The sequence below is a fragment of the Macrotis lagotis genome, chromosome X, assembly GCF_037893015.1.
Source record: "Macrotis lagotis isolate mMagLag1 chromosome X, bilby.v1.9.chrom.fasta, whole genome shotgun sequence".
In the NCBI taxonomy this organism is placed as follows: domain Eukaryota; kingdom Metazoa; phylum Chordata; class Mammalia; order Peramelemorphia; family Peramelidae; genus Macrotis; species Macrotis lagotis.
The window spans coordinates 678,922,820-678,945,839 of record NC_133666.1 but is presented as its reverse complement, the minus strand read 5'-3'; the positions used below and the strand labels follow the sequence as shown (position 1 = coordinate 678,945,839).

Below are 23,020 nucleotides of genomic sequence, written 5' to 3'. Positions count from 1 at the left end.
GATAATACACACATGTATATACATGTGTGTTCATATATAAAGATACACGTATATGTTACATTGGTATAGATGTGTGAGTGCATTTGTATATCTATATACATATGTGAATGACAGTGACAGTATCTGTTGTATATGAATGAATGAATGAATGAATGAATAAAAACACATCTATTAAGTACTCTGTACCTAGCTATACCCTCATAGGAATTCTGTTTTTTTCCCTTCAGGGTTGCAGGTTCTAAGTCCTTTGGTCCTAGTACCACCATCATCATCATTAGTCACTATGTGGGAACTGGTTGTAATTTGCAGGTACCACCAATTCCCACTTGTCATGCCCTTGAAATCCTTTGCATAAAATATCTCAGGTGTTAAAGAATTATCATACCTTCTAGCAATTAATGCCATCTCAGAGGAATGGTGGAGTGCATTGGGGTCCCCATTTCCAGAGACTTTTGGAAAAAATGGTATAGCTGTTTTCTGAGTAAAATAGAGAGGGGCTGGTCATTGAGGTATGGGTCAACCTTGGTAGTGTCCCTGTGTTCTCTTCCAGTTTCCCATTCTGTGATTCTGTGGTCTCAGGCTTTATCCTTTTCAGACTTAGAAAAGCTCATAAGTTCACAAAAATGGTCAAAGCTATTCCTACCCCAGTGATCATTTGGATTAGTATTTCGTAGAAAGTTCTCAAATATATGGATGCTCTGCTCAATTGTGTCACCATGTGTAAGTCCCTCTTTCTCTGACTCATTTTCCTCATTCAGTCATTCACCCTCTTTAACTAGTATTATGAAGCAATTACTATGCAAAAGGTACCATATTATATCCTGGGGATGCTAAAAAATAAAATAATCTCTCTCAGAGAGTTTCCATTCTAATGAGGGAAGTAGAAAGAATAATGCACAGATAATTCAAATACAATTCATTTTGTCTCTGTGTCTCCAAAATTCAAGCCCAATCTCCAGCAATTCAAGTCAATAAACTTTTGCATCAGTTACTGATCTAAGTATTGGGGTACAAAGAAAAGAAAAAAAACAGTTCCTGCCTTCATGGAGTCCGTAGTCTAATTGGAGAGACATCATGCAAACCACTGTTCCCTATAGATAGAATAAAATAGAGATGTTTTCCCCCGCTTCATTCCAGAAGAACACCATGACACCAGGGGAGGTGATACCTTGGCATGCAGGCAAATTGGATTTGAGTTGGGGGGAGGGAGAGTGCTGTGCTAAGTCACTAGCCTCAATTTCTCCTCTGGAGCCACCTGAGTCCAGTGGCCAGATGTGAATCAGAATGACTGAAGATGGTTCTGCACTAGGCAATCAGGGTTAAGAGACTTGTCCATGGTCACACAGCTATTAAGTGTCTGAAGTCAAATTTGACCTCAGGTTCTCCAGACTTCAGGGTTGACGCTCTACCCCTTTTGCCATCTAGCTGCCTAAGTTGGAGAAAACCTTCTTCTAGAATGAAATTGGAGATAATCAACCCAGGGAAAACACTTGCCTGGGGGAAGTAGCAAGAGACTTTTTGTAGAAAGTGGGATTTTAACTGGGACTTTAAGAAAATGGGGAAAGCCAGGAATCCAAGAGGAGGAGAGAGAGGAAAAAGAACTACCACACTGAAAATTCCTGAAAATTGGCCTAGAGTTTATGGAGCAGAGTTAAGAGTAAGAAGATTAGAAAGGAGTAAAAAGAAGTGACCATAATATGAAGGGTTTTCATATTTCATATTTCACCAGAGCATTTTATATTTGATCTTGGAAGTTATATGGAGCCACTGGAGTTTACTGAATGGAGGAGGGAGGGAGAATGACATGAAAAGTCTGTACTTTTGAAAGATCAGTTTGATAGCTCTAGAGGTTGGCCACCAATGGGCATTCAATAATTGCTTGTTTAGTTATATCCAAGTTTACCTTTCTATGCATCTATTCTATATCTGTATCTAAGATAAAATATAACCTCCATCCAAAGGAAGGATCAAAGCAGAGAGGGAAGGAAAGAGAGTTCTGTTATATCATTAATCTGGATCAAATTAACATCTTGAAATATTGAAGCCTGTTTAAATTGGTTTTTCAGGTTTACTGCAGCAATGAAGCGCCCCCCCCACACCCTTAGCTCCAGTCTATAATGAGCGTAGGTGGCTATTCAAGAAAGAAATATTTAGTAGGAGGGGTTGCGAGTGACATCCGTGCACTGTCTCCATTTCAGAAATTTAAATGCTGATTAGATCTTAATTGGTTATACAACCCATCCTCATCCCTCTTCTGCCTTTGGTAGCTACAGGCAGCAGTATAATGCGCTAATGCATCCAAGAGATAATATGGGGTCATCACATATTTGTCCCTCACTCCCTGAGTGGCCCTGGGACAAGGGTGCTGTGGGGATCTAGCTAAGTTTGCCTTCCCTTGCTCAGATGCCTCACCTGGGGCAGGTGCTGGGTAAGGATGGAAGGAGCTTTGCCCACAGGAGGGACTCCATAAATGGTAATTAGATGAATAAAAACTGAGAATTTCTCAAGAAATAAACTCTGGAGTATATTCAGGATTGTTCTATTATTGATATCCTTTCGTTGAGTCAGGGATCAAGGAGATGATGTTCTCAGAATGGCAAAGATCTTTTTCAAAGCAAGATTTGAGAAGAGTTGAATCTGCAAGTCTGATACTAGCATCATGAAATTTGGCTACATGGTCAGCTGAATGGGCTCTAGAGTTACAAATAGCAAAACAGAGATGGTCCCACTTCTCAAGGATCTCATGATCTATTGAGGGAAGAAATACATGTCGGAAGTTAAGTCAGAGAAAAGTCCTGTAGCCCTTAGTGGAAGGGAGAGGAGAAGAAACAAATATATATCAGGTACTATGTTCTTTTTTATTAATTTATTTTGGTTTTTACAAGGCAGTGGGGGTAAAGTGGCTTGCCCAAGGCCACACAGCTAGGTAATTATTAAATGTATGAGACCGGATTTGAACTCAGGTCCTCTTGACTCCAGGGCCAGTGCTCTATCCACTGTGCCACCTAGCCTCCCCCAAGTAGTATGTTTTAAGGGTTTTACAAATAGTACCTCATTTAATTCTGTGGGGAAAATTATCAGTGCCAAAACTCCCAAAACCATAAATTTAGGAGCCAAAGACAGTTTATTGAGTTCACCAGCAAGGAACCCCTACTACTACAGGTAGAGACTTTTTTGAAGAAACAATAGAACAAAACTTATATAGGTTCCTATTTGGATGAGAAGTAAATTGGGTATGGGCTACTTCAGAATTGGAGAGGATCTGTTGCTTAGATCTCCAGGAAAGGATCCTCTTTAGTTAACTATCTCTTATGATCCCAACCTTCCAGATAGGACTATCTGTGTTGTTTTAGTAGCAAGGAAGGACAAGGGCAGGGGAAGGTTGCAATAAAGGCAGGATCAGGGGAAAGATAGTGGACCTACAGATAAAATGGAGCTGCTTTAGCTTTCTCTGCTACCCATAATCCTCAAAACAACACCATGAGGTGAGTTCCTATTTTCCCTACTTCACTGTTGAGAAAATTGAGGAAAACAGAGGTTAAGTGATTTACCCAGAATTACACAAGTAATAAGTATAAAAGACTAGATTTGAACTCAAATCTTCCTGACTCAGGTCCAGAACTCTGTTCACCTCACTGTTTTGTAGCAGCAAAATAGCTAATAGCACTTCTTTAATGCTCTTTTCCACTGATAAAACATTGCTACTGGACTCAGATGGCTGTGGGAGAAAGTGAAATTGGTGACCTTGCACAACACTCCCTCACTTAAATACAATTCTCATGCAAGTCATGACATCACCTTTGTGGCTGTCATGTGTGCTCTTTGAGAATGAGGGACAGAGGCAGCTAGATGGCAAAGTGGATGGCCCTGGAGTCAGGAGGTCATGAGTTCAAATCCAGAGTCAGACATTTAATAATTACCTAACTGTGTGACCTTGGACAAGTCACTTAACCCCATTGCCGAGAGAGAGAGAGACAGACAGACAGACAGAACAGAGACAGAGAGAGAGAGAGAGAATGAATATGAAGGACAAAAAAAACCCAACAATAACCGACAAAAACCATGTTCATTTCTGTTGCTGAATCGCTTGAAATTGGGGAACAAGAGTTTTCTGGGTCTTCAGAAACTGTCTTCTGAGAAGTAGACTCAGCACATATAGAAGATTCCTATAGAGGAGATAAAAATAGAAGATAGCCTTAAAGGAGACAGCAGACTCTCAACTTGTGATGTGAGGTTGGGGGTAGGGGGTGGTGAGGGCCCCTGGAGGAAGGGACATTTTAGCTGAGTCTTTGGATTCTAAGAGATGCTATTAGGAGAAAGAGTATTCCAGGCTTAGGGGACAGACAATGAGAAGGTATCAAGTTGGAAAAATGGAGTATCACATGTGAGGAAAATGAATGGACCAGTATAAAGGGACTGACTATAAAATAGATGGAAAAGGCCAAGTTAGGAAAAGCTTTGAATATCAAACAAGTGCTTTGATTATATTATTATATAGATTTTAAATTGATTCTATTTGATCCTGGTGATAATAAGGAGATGCTAGAGGATATTGAAGACAGCTGTGACATGAGCAAAAAGAAAAATGACAGAAAGATAAAGGAGGTTAGAAATAGACCTAGAGAAAGAAGAAAAGAAAGAGAAATAAAATGGAGAGATACAGAGGAGAGATCTAACTTCTACACTTTAGAAAAATCACTTTGACTGCATTGGAGTAGGAAAGACTAGAGATGGGGAGCCCTGGGAGACTATTGCAGTAGCCCAGGTTGGGCAGCTAGGTAACTATTGCATAGAGCACCAGTCCTAGAGTCCGGAGGACCTGAGTTCAAATGTGGTCTCAGACATTTGCTACTTACTAGCCTGTGTTCTTGGTCAAGTCATAACCATGATTGCCTCACATCCAGGGCATTTCCAGTTGTCCTGATTTATATCTGGCCACTGGACCCAGATAGCTCTAAAAGAAAAGTGAAGCTGGTGACTAAGGACAGCAACTCCTCACTCAAATCCATTTCACTGCATGTCATGGCATCATCTCCCTGATGTCATGTTTTTTTTTTGAAGAACAAGGGACAAAAACCAATAACAGTAGTCCAGATGAGAGGTGATAAGGAATAGACATGCACCTGTCTTAAAAAATGGTGATTATGCTCATTTCTTTGTAATCCAACTGAGATATCCCTTTTGGGGGAAATCTCATCAATAGAGCCATTCTTTCCCAACCAATTCTAGTGAGGTTCTCATATATCCTAAATTGAAGTTTTGTGCCAAGACTAGACTCCTCTCTAGGTGGTCATCCCTGCTTGACCCCACACTGTCTTCCTTTGCAATCTTACTTCTCAGAATCAAGATCCTCACGTTATTAGAAGGATCTCCTTTCCAATTATCCGTGAGCATCCGATACCCCATTTTGCTGGTTTTGAGTGAAAGTCACTCACTATAGGTTCTCATTAGATTTTTTTATATATTATTATTATTCAGTGTATTGTAAGCTTCAAGGGTTTTCTAGAGTAGGTATATGGGAGCTGAGTGATTTGCCTCCTCCTTAGCCAGTAATTTTGGTAACAAGTTTTGAATCAAAATTTTAAGATAGCTCCAATGAAATCCAACTTTTCTGGGAAATATCACAACCCTTGGAATGAAAAGAGTGGTGTGAGATCCTTGAACACTGTCCCAAGGTGGGGATGGTAACAGAGATAATAGGCTTCCCCAAGATGTCAAGGAAGGACTCACTAGGAGAAAGAGAGAAGTGGGCTTTACAGAGAGGAGCTCGGCTAAAAGAATGATGATGTTTTTGTCCTTCATTCTCGGGAGGTGATGCCATGATAGGCACATGAATTGGATTTGCATGGGGGCAGGGTGCTGTACTAAATCACCAGACTCACTTTCTCCTCCTCCTCCAGAGCCACTTTGGTCTGTGGCCAGATATGAATCAGGATGACTGGAGATGGCTCTGGACACAAGGAAATCAGGGTTAAATGACTTGCCTAAAGTCACACAGCTAGAAAGGGTCTGAGGCTAGCTTCAAACTCCTGTCCTCCTGACTACAATGCTAGTGTTAGTCCACCTAGCTGCTAAAGAAGACTGTAATCGGCAGTGTGACCTAAATTAAAAACCAAAGGAGACTCAAAGATGTAAATCTCACCTCTGCCTCTTATTAACTGTACCTAGACTCAGAATAAATCCCATTTCAGTTCTCAATCCTTGATCCAATGTGCCTACCATCTGATAACTTGTCCTTTATTAATAATTTTTTGCTTACTATTGCTGAGCTCAGTTGTTTTTACCAGTGAACAAGAGCTCTCATTGCCCTCGCTTGATACCCTGAGAAGTGCCTGTTGACATTCCCTTACTATGAACCTCAGCTTGAGAATCACTAATTTAGTCATTATTTTTAACCTGTGAGAGTCTGGAGGGTGTATGAAATGTTGATATAATAACTTTTGGATAAAGGATTCTAATTCATATTTTTAGATACTGAAATATAGATATCAAAGGAATCTGAGGACCTTCCTTTCCGATGCACCTAGGAGAACAGTCTAAGGTTTATTCTGGTGTTTATAGTCTTAATATTATGATGGAAACCTGTATGATTGTTATTTTCATTGTGTTGGTTGCTTATGTATATATTATTTCTCATTGATGTGACCTCTCTGTGACACATGCAATTCTTCTCTTTTCCCCTTTCCTTTCTTGTTTTACAGTCTATGTAAAGGACGGACTCTGTACTCAGTGGTGAGAGATGCCAAAATTGTCTTGGATGTCAACAAAACAAGGCAGATTGCACAAGAGATTGTGAAGGTACTGTAGTCTATGACACACCATCCCTCAACAAACCTAACCTCTTCCTGAGAAATAGAGACTGGAGGAACAATCCTAATCCAAAGAATTGAAAATTTATTTAAGCAAACCAGTTCTGGAAAGGAAGGAAGGAAAGAAAGGAGAGAGGGAGGGGAGAAAAAAGAGAAAAAAAGAATTAAAGAAGAGAAAATGAATGAAAAGAAAGCTGTAAAGAGAAAGAAAAATAAAGAGGGAAAACAAATGAGATAAAAAAGCAAAATGACAAAGATAAAGGAGGTTAGAAATAGACATAGAGAAAGAAGAAAAGAAAGAGATATAAAATGGAGAGAGAAAGAGGAGAGATCTAACAAAAAAGAAAAGATTGAAAGGGAAAGTCAAAAGAAGAGAAAATAAAAAGAGAGATAAAGAAAGAAAGAAGAAAAGCAAAAGAAAAATAGAAAGGAAAAAGAAAGAGATTGAGGAGAGAGAAAAGAGAAACAAAAGGAGAGAGAAAGGGAAATAAAAAAAATATATAGAAGGAAAGAAAGAGGAAAACCTTGGAAAGAATAGAAAAGAAAGAAAAAGGATGATGAAGTAAAGAAAAGAGAGAATGAGAAAAGAAAAAAGAAAGATGGGAATAGAATTAGAAAGGTTGAAGAAGAAAGAACTAGTAAAAGAGAGACAGGGATTAGGAAAAAGAAAATAAAAAAAAAAGATGAGAGAGAGAAGAGAGGGGAAAAAATAGACCAAACTGGAAAATGGCTCTTAAGAAAAAAATTAAAAAGAGAGGGGAAGAGGAATAAAGAGAGAGGAAAGAAAAAGAAGAGAAGAGGAAGGGGGAAGGGAAAGGATGCTTTGGTGGGCAACTTGATAGAATTCCAGGCCTGGAGTCAAGAAGAATCCTCTTCCTGAGTTCAAATCTGGCCTTAGACACGTACTCTGTGACTGTTGCCAAGTCATTTGGCACTGTTTGCCTCAATTCATCATCTGTAAAATGAACTGGAGAAAAAAAATGGCAAACCACTCAGTAACTTTAGCAAGAAATCCAAGAGTCACGACAGACACAACTAAACCATATTACCTATGGTGACAATAGGAGTCAGAGGGAACATATGGATCGACTCCATATGTAAATGAATGTAAGTGGTTGGTTCTTGTTTAGTCCTTATGGCTGCTTAGTCATCTTTACCTTTTTGTGTTTCTCTTAACTACTGTGTTTGCACATCAGTGTTTCTCTGCAGCTCTGATTTTTTTCATGAGGGATGCTTGGAAGTCCTAAGCCATCCATTTCTGCCTATCTTTGAACAATACCAGTGAGTAGATATTCTGGCATAGTGCCCAACTTTTTAGGTGGATTCCTCTTTAGCTACTTTTATTTATGATTCTCTTACTCCTTTAAGAGAGGGGAAACTTAGCTTCACTGAGGTTTCTCTGCTTCTTCACAAAAACAAAGATCCTAACCTTCCTTTGTGATACTCTATTGAACTTCAGTACAAGAAGAGCCCACAAAAGAATTCCCCCTATCCCTAACAAGTCATCATTTAGACCTTTGTTTGAAGACCTCATTACCCCCAGGGGCAGTTTGGATCACTTCAATGGCAAAGATTTCCCTTCTTCAGCTTCTAACTATCCTCCCTTGTTCTGCCCTCCAAGATTAAGTCTCATCTCTCTTCCATTTATCAACTTTGCCATTATTTGAATATGGTTATCATAGAATCCCAGTCTTAAAATTAAAAGAACCCCAGGGACAATATAGTCCAGGCACTATTGATTAAGAATCCCATAATTCTGCAGCATCCCAAGAAGATGACTTCACTCTCTATTTCAATATCTCTAGCAATGAGAAACCTAATCTTTCCCAAGGGAGCACATTCCATTCTGGAATAAATAACAAAACTATCCAAAAGAACAAGTCACAGAGAAACCACTCATTTCCATTCAGCTTTGCTGAATCATGGTAGGAACCTATTTTACATTCTGCAGCAAGAGGGATAATAACAAAGTAACTTCCTTACATTGGTTAGAGATTGGAAAAACTTCCTGGGGAGAACTTCATAGAAATTCTTTCTCTTTAAGTCTTCTGAAGCATATTACATTGTCATCTGTCTGGGCTTGATAAAGTACAGCATAGCAAGGAGATGGGGAACTGGTGTGAACATTCAGCCTTAATCATAACTGACATTTATTCTCAAATACTCATATCCTCCAATAGATCTGTGATCTCATCAGTGTCATTCCCTCCAGTGAAGAGTACCATTAGCCAAACATATTCACCCATCCTCAAATACACTTGTCTATGTCCTCCTCTAAGTCGTTATTCTTGTTATCTTTCATAATCAAAGAAGACCATGACATCAAGTGAATGATGACATGACATGCACAGTTGATTATCATAAGGGGAATGTTTTTATAAAGACATCCTTCTCACTGCCTTTTCCAGAACAGTTCTCATGCCTTGGCCTGTTCTAGTAGGAAACAAGACTTCGAGTGATGGTCTAAGTCCATCACAGTGAGTTCTATCCAACCTACTTTCTTACTTTCTCTTGAATGAAGAGCACCTGGGACATCCTTTGTGTTCCCTCTATGCCCTCTTTCTACCCCCATAATGATGCAAGGGAAAGATGAAGAGAACTGTGAATGTAACTTGGGTGGAGATTAAATTGACTAAGACCTTACTCTTGAGATGTAATTTGACTATGAGTAGAGAATTATGTTGAAACAGCAACAATTGTAATCTTAAAAGCTGCTTCGGTGGAGACTCTCCCCATTCTTGAATGTAAAATTTGTATCCTGATCTCCTTGGGCTTTATCCTCAACCTAATTCCGGGTTCAGTATAGGGGAAGAGAGTTCACTTTTTATCCTCTGTATGAGAGACAAGACATAAAAACCTGGGTTGGACCTTGGCTCAGGGCCACAGTCTTCTCTGATCATGGCCCAGCCAACACTGTTCTTTTTATCCTCTCTCTCTCTCTCTCTCTCTCTCTCTCTCTCTCTCTCTCTCTCTCTCTCTCTCTCTCATCCTTCCTATGTCTTGTAACCTTTTAAATAATTTTTTGTTTTATTTCCACCCATGCTTTCCTGAGTCTGAATAATGATTCCTCAGAAGCAGAACTAGCAAGCAGCTACAATACCTCTTTTTTGATGGCAAATTTCTCCTTTATAATTCTTTATGACATCTTGAACCCATATCTTTCCATCATCCTTTGGGTGGTGCTCAACTTTATACAATTAACAAGGATTTTCCATTCATTTTCTCTTTTGAAACTCAAAGGCTCAAAATTTAAGGCACTTGATCAGAGTCCCACATTAGATAAGTTTCCAAGCAAGATTCACATCATTTCTAACTACAAAACACAGTGTCGTGCTGTGGCTTCTATAGAGGCAGGGTACTACAAAGCAGGGTTGAGCTTTGAGAGCAGAAGCCTTGAATTTAAATCCTGCCTGTATCAATGACTATGTAGTAATGACCTTGGGCAAGTCACTTCCACCTCTCTGGAACTCAGTTTCCTCATCTGTAAAAATGAGGGCTATGACCTCCAAAATTCCTTCTAACTCTTAAAAATATCTCTATGATTTAGGAACACCCAAGAACCACTCACTGCTTGATTCTTCATGTTCTCTGCATGATGCTGAATTCATCCATCAGCACCTTGGCCCATAATCAAAAATGACCTCTCTAATGAAAGAAAAAAAATTCTCCATTTCTAGGAAAATAAAGATGGTTCCAGGGCATCTTTTGCTATCATAAATCTTTTTCCAACTCACTGGATTTCATTTTGTTCAAGAGCACTTTAACTAATGATCAGATAGATTGTCTTCGGATGAGATTCCCCCTCCCCTCCAAATGTTCCCACCATGAGCTAATTGTTTATTTGTAGTCATTTTCGTCTAATGGACTGGAATATGATGAACCGCCCTTGTTAGCCTTGGAAAGAGAAGGCCAGTCTACTACTCAGTCTGTGTTCCTTTACTGCAGAATTTATCACAACTATAGAAGGCTCAGAGGGTCATTGACTTAGAGATGGAATGGCCTCTGAGGCCATATTAAATCTCCTCTAGAGAAAGAGAAGACTGGAGGGTCATATAGAGGAACAGAATTAAATATCTTGAACTGGAAAAGAACCCATTTCCTTCATGCTACAGAGGAGCAAACTGAGGCTCCAAGAACATAAAAGGATGATAGAGCCAGAAGGGACTGAAATTGTGGTTCAAAGAGGTTTAATTATTTGCTCAAAGTTATAAAAGTAGTAAGTGGTGGAGTCAGGATTAGAGTCCAGGTTCTCTGATTCCAAGTTTAGTGGACTTTGCACTACACTGTGATTGATAATCCTGACTCTGTCATTAGTTAATGACTTATACCTCTTGAGCCTCAGTTCCCTCATCTGCAGTAAAATGAGAGCATTTGACTAGGTGATTTTCACAGTCCTTTGCAGCTCTAATGTTCTATAGAGATTGGGACAGGACCTACGATTTCCTTGGTATAGAGAATGACCACGTGAGGTAACACCACTAGGAGTACAATTTATAGTCTTAGAGAGTTTTCTGAGACTGAGAAGAAAGATAACTTTCCTAGCATCACAGAACACATTGTCTTCCAGGTGCTAGGGACAGCACTAGAGCATCCTTGTCTATGACACTATGAAATGTGTGACCATGGACTTGATCAAAACCAATACTGTGTACAGTACCCCCAAAACCATAACTGCTTCCTTGAATTCTCCCTCCCAGTCTCCTAACCCACTAACATCTCAGTTCTTCCACTCCCACAAATATACTTGGTACCATCAGTGTTAACATCTATAAATTCCAGATTACTTTTTTTTTGCAAGGTAGTGAGGTTAAGTGACTTGGCCAAGGTCACACAGCTAGGTAATTATTAAGTGTCTGAGGCCCGATTTGAACTCAGGTACTCCTGACTCCAGGGTTAATGCTCTATCCATTGCACTACCTAGCTGCCCCAGATTACTTCCTGATTCTGACTCTCCCCTGGCTCTCCTTCCTCCTCCTTCCCAACACACGAATACACATGTACACAGACACACACACACATTCACATATACATTTGCGCACACACACACATACACACACACCCCTTCTTGCTAGTCTTTCCTGCCTACCCACATCCTTTCACATCTTCCCTTTGCTTATCGTCTAATGGTAGCAGTAAGGTTCTAGAAAATGTCTTAAGGATTCTAATCAGAAATGAGAGGAAAGAGGGAGAAGCTGATGTATGTCATTGGACAATTTTGACTGATCAACCTCCAGCTTCCCAAAATCATGTTGAATGAAAGGGATGGGAAGAGAGGAGTATCACTAGAAATGGGAGAATGGGTGAGGGGAAAGGGTTGGAGAATGAAACCTTAGCTCTTCTGACAGCAGTCCCCCTGGAGGTAGAAATGGGCATGTGTGCCCTAGACTAGTAGAAGTCATTTGTGAGCAGAGGATAAACCTTTCCTTCACCCAGAGAAAGGTTTCCAGGGAACAGTCTAAAGCTTAGGCCATTTTTTAAAACCTGTCCCTCAAGGTTAGATCAGAGATCATAGAAATGGAGCAGAAGAAGAAAGAACATGGGACTATCTAAGCCAACCTCTTCAAGGAAAGACAACAAACATCAGTAAAAAGTTTGGGATACAAAAAAAAAGAAAAAAAATGAGCCTTCAAGGATCTTACAGTCTAAAGGGAGAGAGAGCTTGCAAGTATCTAATTCAATTCAATCAACATTTATTGTCTATTATGTACTGGGGTTACAATTAACAAAAAGAAAACCTGCCCTTGCCCTCAGGGAGATTACAGTCTTATAGGGGATGGGGAAGAGAACACACAAAAAGAGACAGGAGAGTGGGCAGACACCACAAGGTACCTGATGAGGGAATCTTGTGCCATGGGGTTAACCCAGTAAAGTGGAGTGAAGTGAAAAGTCCAGTTTCGATAAAAGGAAGGTTTGGGGAGGAGTTTGGTACTCTTCCTTCCAGGAGAGAGGGCTGGGAGAGGTGGTGTCATCAGGGCTTGATGGTGATGAAGTTAGAAGTGCTGAATTTAATTTGGGAGGGCATACAGTTTCTTGGAGTTAATAATGAGGTTTTGTCCTTCGTTTTCAAAGAAGACCATGACATCAGGGAGGTAATGTCATGACAAGCGCATGAATTGAATTGGATTGGGAGGGGGGTTGTGCTATGTCACCAGCCTCACTTTCTCCTCCAGAATCATCTAGGTCCAGTGACCAGATAGGATTCAAAATGACTGGAGATGGCCCTGAATGTGAGGCAATCAGGGTTAAGTGACTTGCCCAAGGTCACAGAACTAGTGTCTGAAGGTAGATTTGAACTCAGATCCTCCTGACTTTAGGGCTGGTGCTCTACCCACTGTGCCATGTAGCTGAAACCAGGCAAAGCAGTCTATGCATGGTAAAGTGAAGAAGATGCAATTTATTATGCAGAAAAGATAGAAGATAATCCAAGAGAAAACTGGGAAGTGGTAGGAGGAGGGTGGGAGAAATTGGGAAAGATCTATTCCATTTTACAGGTGAGAAAACCAGAGACTCAAGGGAGCAAGGTGATTTTGCTTATTATCACTAGATAGTAAGTAGCAGTCAGAATTTGAACTGTGGTCTTCTAATTGTGAATCATCTTTTTCCTTGCTTCCTCCAGGGTATGGGGTATCTCCACGCCAAAGGAATCTTGCATAAAGACCTCAAGTCCAAGAATGTCTTCTATGACAATGGCAAAGTGGTGATCACAGACTTTGGTCTCTTCAGCATTTCAGGGGTCCTGCAAGCGGGCAGGTGAGGGTTTGAGACACCAGCTGAGTTCTCACAAGGCCAAAGTCCCTAGTCCTTTCTCTGTGTGGGTCACTTAATTTTGTTCTGTTCCATGGTCGTCCAGCTCCTCCAGTATCCAGACCTCTAATAAATACATTGGCTATAAGCCTAATAAGGCAATAAAAATCATAATAAGAATGATAAGCATTTTTAATTCTTTAACAAGTGATAATATAATAATAGCAAGCATTTTTATAGCTATCTATAAAATGTATTGCCTAAATTATCTCATTTGTTAACTCACTAGATCCTTGCAAAGTTAGTCTTAATATTATCCCCATTTTACAGATAAAGAAACTGAGTCTGAGAGTGGTTTAGTGACTCATCAAAGACTACACAGCTAAGAAGAGGAAAGGTTTATGGATCATTTCAGTTGGAACAGGAAATGAGGTCCTTTCACCATTGAGGGAGGTCAGTGGGTTCAGGGGGTGGGCTAGTCTTCAGCCCCATCCCCTGGTTGTTCAAGCACTATCTTACAGACCTAAGAGATGCTATGTCAGATCTAGCTGTAGCTTCAGAGGTCGCTGCTTTTATCCCTTTACTTCAGACTCAAGATCTCTGTGAACTCAGTTGACTTCTTCCATTCAATCGGCAGGGGGGTGCATGGGGAGAGCCTTGCTGGTGGGAACAAAAGCATGGCTTCCCACTGCCCCAATGACTTATGGGCACCCTTATCCAATCCCTTAGCTGTCCAATCCTCCCCACACTGAACATTAGGGCCAAGTCTCCACTGGGCCATTAGGTTAAGGAAGCGAAGAGGGGTCCTGCTGTGCTCATGGCAGGGTCTATAATGCCTGCCTTGGGTCTTCCTGCCTGGAATATCAGGAAACTCTACCATCGATATTATCAGTAAAGTCAAAAGGAGAAGTCGGACTTGTGACATAGGGATATGGTCCTGAAATTGTGTTTCCTAAGAGTTCCAAACCTTCTGACCCAGTCTCCATTAATTAACAGGGAGAAAAATGATTCCAGAGAAAAGAAACCCTTTATCTAAGGTTGCACAGCTAGTTGTGGGTCATGGGAGAGCTACAGACTCCTAGTTCAGAACCCTTTCTACCTCAGTCTGCTTTTAAAAAGGATGAGGGGAAAATCATATGCTTAGCTTTGGGGCTAATTAGTTGTCTGTGCTCTACACATCTATTACTAGCATCAGCATAATCATAGCTTGCACTATCTCCGGTCCATTTGCCAGACTCAGAGGGGAGATGGGAAAGGGGAGGGGGCTTCATTAAAGCGAGAACTATTCCTCAGGGGCTTCATGAGAACACAAAACATTTCCGAGGGTCAAGATCTGTCTACCCTGCTTTTCCAAGTCCCTACCATTTCAGAGAAGGAGCTATTGAGTTGACTTTCTGAGTAATGGGATTTCAAGGGGTGCCCTGCAAGCTCTGCTGACCTAACATTTTACCACCTTGGGTCTGCATTTTCTCTGATAGAAAATGATGGGGTTGGACAACCAAAGTTCCTTCCAGCTGTAACTCTGAAGCTTAGGGATCATTAATCTCTCTGCTAAAATCCCCCCTGCCCCCATATCCATCATGAAAGATGCGTTAATTTGGACCTTGGAGCTTTTTTGTTGTTCAAGTTACCTAGATGGTACAATGGATAGAGCACTGGCCCTGAAGTGGAGGATCTGACTCATACATTTAATAATTACCTAGCTGTGTGACCTTGGGCAAGTCACTTAACCCCATTGCTTTGCAAAGAAAGGAAGAAAGAAAGGAAGGAAGGAAGGAAGGAAGGAAGGAAGGAAGGAAGGAAGGAAGGAAGGGAGGGAGGGAGGGAGGGAGGGAGGGAGGGAGAGAGAGAGAGAGAGAGAGAGAAAGAAAGAAAGAAAGAAAGAAAGAAAGAAAGAAAGAAAGAAAGAAAGAAAGAAAGAAAGAAAGAAAGAAAGAAAGAAAAGGAAATATGGTTACCATCAGGGGTGCATGGATGGTTCCCACTTGAAACTGGGAGCATAACCTCTCAGAACTGGACCAATCCACAAAGACTGATGAAATATCTACCATGTGCCAGGCTATATACTGTGTGAAATAGTCCCCCCCCTGAAGAAGCCCATATTCCTGGAGGAAATAAGATCAAATAATCAAGCATTTATTTAAAATAGCAATAGTTATGATTCATATAACACTTTACAAATATTACCTCACTGGATCCTCACAACAATGCTGGGAGGCAGGTACTATTGTTATTTTCATTTTTCAAAGGAGGAAACTGAGGCAGAAAGAGGTTAAGTGACTTGCCCAGGGTCACACAGCTAGTCAGTGCCTAAAGTTGGATTCAAACTGAGTTTTTCCTGATTCCAGTTCCGTCTTATGGATAAAGCATAAAGTTGAGCAAGATTATAGATCTCAAAGAGTTTACATTCTATCCAAACAGATAACATGGATTTGTGTATGTATATACATACCTATATGAATATATAATACATATACCTACACGACCATATGTACATACATGTTTACACACATGAGCCTATATCTGCATGTGTGTATGCCTACATACAAGCATGTGTGTCTATATAGACATGTATGTGTGTGTTTCATAATTTTTTTGCCTAACTTCTGGTTTCCTTGGCCTGGGGTGCTCCCAAAAAGAAACTCCTTCTACTGATACATATTGGCACCTAATCTAAAACATATAATCTTAGAGAGTTGCCCAAAGCATTGAAAGGCTAAGGGACTTACCGAAGGTCACACAGTTAAACCTAAGTCTCCTTGGCCTCAAGACCAGTTCTTTGTCCATGTCTATACAATGCCATCTCAGTAAATACTTAAGAATTTGAGATTGGATTTGACCTCAGTTCTCCTTGACTCTATCCACTGTGGCATCAAACTGCCTCTATGAAGGACTGGAGGTATAAAACTAGAAAGAAGGTGGTAGGAAAGGGAGGTATGAGAATGACAGATGAATTTGGACATTTTTATCTTTGTACCCAGAGCCAATTCTAGTCTCTGTGCTCTGGGGCCTTGTTTAGGATCCTGGGCTCTAGCAGATTGATTCCTCCAGTTGAAAAGGTTTTATAGCTCAGTCTGATGGCTTAGGAGACCTTAATTTACCCAATCCCTGGCAACTGACACCTTCCTTCCTCCTCTGGTCCCCATGTGCCCATCTCACAAAACTTAACTGTGCTCATTGACTGCTATGATTCGTGTCCATGCCACTTCTTTAGTTTCAGTGAATAGTATGGTTCCATCAGAGATACCATGGCTCAGTGGACAAAGTACCTACCTAGAGACCCTGTACCCAACTCTGACGCCAATATACAGACCAACCTTGTATGAAGTCTCATTGATATGGCCCAGTGGTATTTGACTGTTGTCTTCATTCTATTCCAGACTTCAGCTTTGGGTTCAGGTCTATTTGAGACAGACAGTGCCAACACAGGGACCCAGTTGGATACAGAGGGCCATTTCATAGAGACTTTGGTTTAAATTTGGAATGAACACAGAGTCTCAAGCACAGTCAGGAATCAGGATGCCAGATGTCATCCCACTCATGCCACTAACTCATTATCTAATATTCATATACTTAGAGCTTGGTGGAACTTTAGGGGTCTTCTTGTCCCACCCCCTCATTTCACAAGTGAGGAAAATGAGGCCTAGAGACTTTCTTAAAAGTGATCATAGATTCAATACTAGAAGCATCTCAAGATGTAGCCCAACCCAACCATCTCATTTTTACATATAAGGAAACTGAGGTCCAAGACATACCTCTTTCAAAACATAAAACTGGGATTTAAACTCCAAATCCATTGCATTTCTGCCATATTGTATTTCTTTTCTAATTGTTATATCTCGTGATTACTAATCCACTTTCCCTCAATTTCTTCATCTTTAAAATATTGCACCTTCCCTTGTCACCTCTGAAGATGGTATAGAGAATCATTGATTTAGAGTTGAAAAGCACCCCAAGGGTCACCTAGTCCATTTTTCTCATTTTATATTTAAAAGCTAAGGCCTCCCTGAACTTGAAATGCAGTCATTCAGTAAATGTAGAGTAAAACTTAGTTCAGAAATGTGTGTTAGGACAGGGGTGGTCTGATGGAGTCAATGGGAAAAATAGGTATGAGAGTAATCAGGGAAAGCCATCTTGAGAAGGTGACTTCTAGAAGACTGTCATATCATATATTATTCATCTGCCCCTCAGTTCCTTATGATCTTCTCCAACGTGTGTGTGTGTGTGTGTGTGTGTGTGTGTGTGTGTGTGTGTGTGTAGGGAGGGGTGTTCCTTGCACAGCTGTTTGGCCACAGTTCCAAAATGTAGCATTTAAGATGCCACCTCTTGCTTGCCTCTAGTACAACAAGGTGTTATTAATCCTAATAATAATCATAATAATGATGATTTGGGTATGTGACTTGTCATACTCTATCCCCTTTACTTTGGGAACTTGGTTCTTGAAGGCTGAATGGGGGCATCTCCTTTAAGACCTCACTCCCAATCTCTGAGATCACCACTCACAAGAGTTCTATGATGGCTAATGTGAGGACTCCCTATCACTCTTTTTTTTTTAGGGGTTTTTTTGCAAGGCAAATGGGGTTAAGTGGCTTGCCCAAGGCCACACAGCTAGGTAATTATTAAGTGTCTGAGACCGGATTTGAACCCAGGTACTCCTGACTCCAGGGCCGGTGCTTTATCTACTATGCCACCTAGCCGCCCCTCCCCATCACTCTTGCCTCCAAAGTAGTTTCCTTATTTTTATGATTCTTACCCACCTCCCATACTCTAAAATTGAGTGATGGCTTCAGGAGTTATAAGAACTCAGATAAAAACCAAGAATAAGATACTCTTTGTTCCTTTTAAGGTTTTTGGTTTGGTTTGGTTTGGTTTGGTTTGTTTCTTTCATCTTTTCTTGCCCTTGGTAGCTCTACAAAGCTAAAAACCCCATCCCTTCTTCCATAGGCCCCCAATGTGGAGAGACTCCCAGTTCCCACTCTCACCCTGAGCTCTAGTCTGAGTTTGATTCTCCAGTCTCATCTTTGGTGAGGGGGGGAGACCTTGTTTCATCTCCTTATTTCTCTTTGTACCCACTCTTACAGACTAGGCTTGAAAAGCTCTCTGGCTTCCTTAGATGAAATTGTACTCAAAGCACAAGTTTCTTGCATCAAAGGACAACATGACCCACTTACTGAAGAGATAGTCACTGATGTCTTGAATTCCTTTGGTCTTCCCTGGGAAGAGTTGCAGAGAGTACTTCCTGCCTTTTGAGACCATCAGACTATAGAGGAAACTAAAAAGGATCAAATTGGTCATATAGTAAAACCTCCTTATTCTAGAGATAAGGAAACTGAGTTCCAGAAATGTATAGTAGTTTATCCAAAGTTAAACAAATCATAATTTTGAAATACAGAATAAATCACCTGGGTTTGATTCCTATTTCTGGTACTTAATCCCTATTGTGATATTAGCTAAGTAGTTTCTCCTTCTGGGGCCTCAGTTTACTCATCAGGTCCCTTCCAATCCCAGGATTATGATTATATAATCTAAGAGAGAGTATAGCTCACTATTTTATTTCTTTTTCTCTACTCACGTAGCTACCACTCCAGTTAAGAACCACCCCCCATCACCTCTATTGTAACCTCTTAATTGACCTCTCTTTTTTCTTTTCCTTCTCCTCTCCAATCCAACCTATCAAGCTGCCAAGTTGATGATCCTAAAGCATGGGTATGACCATGTCAACTACCCTGATCAAGAGATTTCAGGGACTCCTTATATCTTCTAAATCTCTCTTTAGTATTGAAAACTCTCCACATTTGGGATCCATTCTGTTTTTCAATCAATAAGTCAATCAATCCACAAGCACTTAAGAGAAGGAAAGCAGGGCGGCTAGGTGGCGCAATGGATAGAGCACCGACCTTGGAGTCAGGCGTATTTGAGTTCAAATTCGGCCTCAGACACTTAATAATTAGCTAGCTGTGTGGCCTTGGGCAAGCCATTTAACCCCATTGCCTTGCAAAAAAAAAAACCTAAAAAATAGAAGGAAAGCAATATGACATCAATTATACCTGTGAAGAAATATACATGCAAAACAAAATTCCATAAATCACATTGCAAATATATACACACATAAGCAAGAGAAATGAAGAAAATTTTAAAAGTTGACTGCAGTCTGCACACTGTGAACTCCTTTGGAGAAAAATAGAGTATTCAACTGGCTATGATAACTTTGGTTGACATTTCCTTGGATCAGTGAAATCTGAGGACCAGCTCCTATTACTAAAATTCCATCCCTTATTATTGGCAATAGCAACTTTCATTGCCCTGGCCATTTATGATATATAAAGATAGATTTATAAGCATTTATTCAATATTTACTCTGTTCTAACTGCTGAGAATACACATATCAACAAGCAAGACAGTGCCTCCCTTTAAGAAGTTTATTTACTACTGGGGAGACAAGGTGTTTTCCTCACAAGATGTCTTTGAGGCTGGTATGATACAATCTCCTTCTCTGCTTTACTGATGAGGAGACAGGTTCACACATATAAGGGAGATCCAGAAACAGAAGTTGGGATTTCCATGTTCAGGTCAATAATCCTTGTAGCCCAGCTTTGGATTGGAATGGAGATTGATAGAAAGATAGAAATGATAGAAAATGATAGAAAGAACATTGGATGAAGAGTTAGGAGGTTAGGGTTTGGGTCTTTACTCTGTGACTATTTAGCTATTTGATAGTGCACAAATTATATTTTCTCTCAGGATCTCTTTCAACTTTAACATTACCTTATTTACCTGGCTCTATGGATTAAAAGGAAAGATCATGGTGATGATGATGATGATGATGATGATGATGGGTGATAATTAACATTTTAATTGCACTTTGAGGCTTGCAAAACCTCAAATATTTCATTTGATCCTCACAACAACTTTGGCATATTGGTGGAATTATCCTCATTTTACGAATGAGGTCAGCAGACAGAGGAAAAGAGAACTGTCCAAGGTCACTCATCTAGGAAGTATCTAAGGTCAGAAAATAGTTGTGTGTGTGTTTGTGTGTGTGTGTGTGTGTGTGTGTGTGTGTGTGTGTGTATGGGGGATGGGGGTAGAAGAGATCAGGGAGAAATGAGTAAGACAGATGGATGAAAATGGAAACATGGGACATGAATCCTAGGATAAGTTTAGCCTTTTTGGCTACATTGTTGATTATGTTTAGTAGGAACTCACAAGTTACTAAAGCTCTCCCATCATTATTACTAGAGACATGCATCTCCCATCCTCATCTTGTGAAGTTAATTTTTTTACAAGTCAAATGTATAATTTGACCCTTTTAAGTTTCTATTAAATGAATTTAATAGAATAGGGTCATGTTTGAGCAAACAAGGCAAGAAGTCATTGTCCTAAGCCCTGAGGATATAAAAAGTAAGACAGTCCCTGCCCTCAAGGAGCTTAAACTCTAAAGAAGGAAGACAGACAGAACATAAAAAGGAACTGAAAAGGATGGGGTCCAAAAGTCAGAGACACATCTAGAAGGGAAATGAAGGTTGTTCAGCCAAAAATGTAGACCCTAGGAGGAATTCACGAATGTGATAAAAGGGGCAGGTGGATCGTACACATGGCAGTGTGACAAGGCCCCAACCCCTGAGAGGAATCTCAAAATGAGACAGAAGCTCTGGTGACCAGGCCCAGAAAGTCAGAAACAGAGCTTATCAAGATTCATTTTAAATCAGACTCTGAAGTACAATGGGTTAGTCAGCCTTCCCAGCCTTGGGCCATCTGTTATTTGATGAGCATGATATTAATGTGAATTATTCATAAGTATGATGAATAGCACAGGACCAAGGACAGATCCCTGGGGTCCTCCACTGTAGACTTTTCTCCAAGTTGGCAGCACATTGAAGCAATAATGCCAGTTCTATGAAATCTGGGCATTCAACCCATTCCAAATCCACCAGAACTGCACTAGTAGCTAGCCCACATCTCTCTCTGGACCTTTTTCTGAAAACTCCAAACTGACTCAAACCCTGTGCTAATGAGAACAGGCAACTTCCCTCATTAAAAGACTGGTTAGAGATGAGATATCACAGGAGAAAAAGTTCAGGTCTCTTTCTTTTCCAGGCTGTTTAAACTAATAGGACTGTTTTGTAGGCAGAGATAGGGGTGAGGGGGTGGGGATGCTCATTTAATGCCTTCCCATCAAAAGGAAAATCTTTATTTTGGCTCCTGCAGCGTGGTGGGTTTTGAAGTTGTAATTCCCCAGCCTCTAACTTCCATCTGACTGTGCAACAGACCCCAGAGAATTCTCTCTGGGCTTGTCCACCAACCGGCTAATTACACTGAAGAATATTGAGTACGAGAATGCTGTAGGGGAAGGAGGAGGTGGGTGAGGGAGATGTAGCATCAGGATCATATCCAACTCCATACCCAGAATGCACATCTGGAACTTCCAATGCATACAAAGGCATTTTCCCCCAATAATTAGCAGAAGACATGGCCAGAGTAAGCAAAATGAAAAGGTCTGTCTGTGATTTCATGGTCTGTGGACTGAGAAAGTTTTGGCCCCTCAGGCTTCATACCTCCACATTGCCCTTCTTCCTTAACCTCACTCCAACCCCTACTAAAGGAACTGAACATATGGCCAACCAGCAACTGAAGAGATTGGAATAATTGGGCAAAGGAATTTGGCTCTGGAATATATTCTGTTATATTTTAAAAGACTTCATCCATGAATGCCTTATGAACCTATTAACCGATTTCAACAAATATTTATTAAGTGGTTGTCAATGTGCCATATACTTAGCTTAGGTTAGAGATACAAAGACAAAAAAGTTTCCTGACCTCAAGTAACTTCATGTAGGATCATAGATTTAGATCCAGAAGGATGCATAGAGTCTAGTTCTCTCAATTAACAAGTAAGGAAGCTGATAGCTAGAAGAGACCTATCTGTTCTCAACCCCTAATTTTGAAAGTGGGGAAACTGAAACCCGGAGATGTCATACAATCATAAATATAGAGCTAGAAGAGACCATAAAGGCTAGCTAGTCTGACTTCAGCCCCATTTTACAAGTGAGGAAACTGAGGCTCAGAGAAGGACACAATTTTCATTAGGAATTTATTGGGTGCCTGCTGTTTATCAGGCATGGAGTTAGACGATACAAAGATGCAACATAAATAGAGAAGGGCACAATTTTCATTTCATCATTCATTAGGAATTTATTAGGTGCCTACTGTTTATCAGGCATGGAGTTGGGAGATACAAAGATGAGACATAGTTTTTGACTTGAACAAGCTTACATTCTACATGGGGGAAAGAACTTTCAAACAGGCGAGTACAAAATATACTGAAATACATACACACAGTTTCCAAAAGAGAGAAAGGGAGATTTATTATATGGAGCATAAGAAAAGGTGCTTGGAGGAACTAGCTACAGCAGAGATGAGGAGGGAGACTATTCCAAGCATTGAAGGAAGTTGGAAGAAGTAGCCTG

At 40.4% G+C, this 23,020-nt stretch overlaps 1 protein-coding gene across 1 annotated transcript in view; it reads left to right on the top strand.

Moving 5' to 3' along the window:
• Positions 1-23,020, top strand: part of KSR2 (kinase suppressor of ras 2) — a 175,574-nt gene that overhangs the window by 145,254 nt on the left and 7,300 nt on the right. The window contains exons 6-7 of the mRNA XM_074202245.1: positions 6,702-6,798; positions 13,426-13,559. Of these exons, the coding sequence (XP_074058346.1) occupies positions 6,702-6,798; positions 13,426-13,559 (231 nt within the window). The remainder of the gene's footprint in view (positions 1-6,701; positions 6,799-13,425; positions 13,560-23,020) is intronic.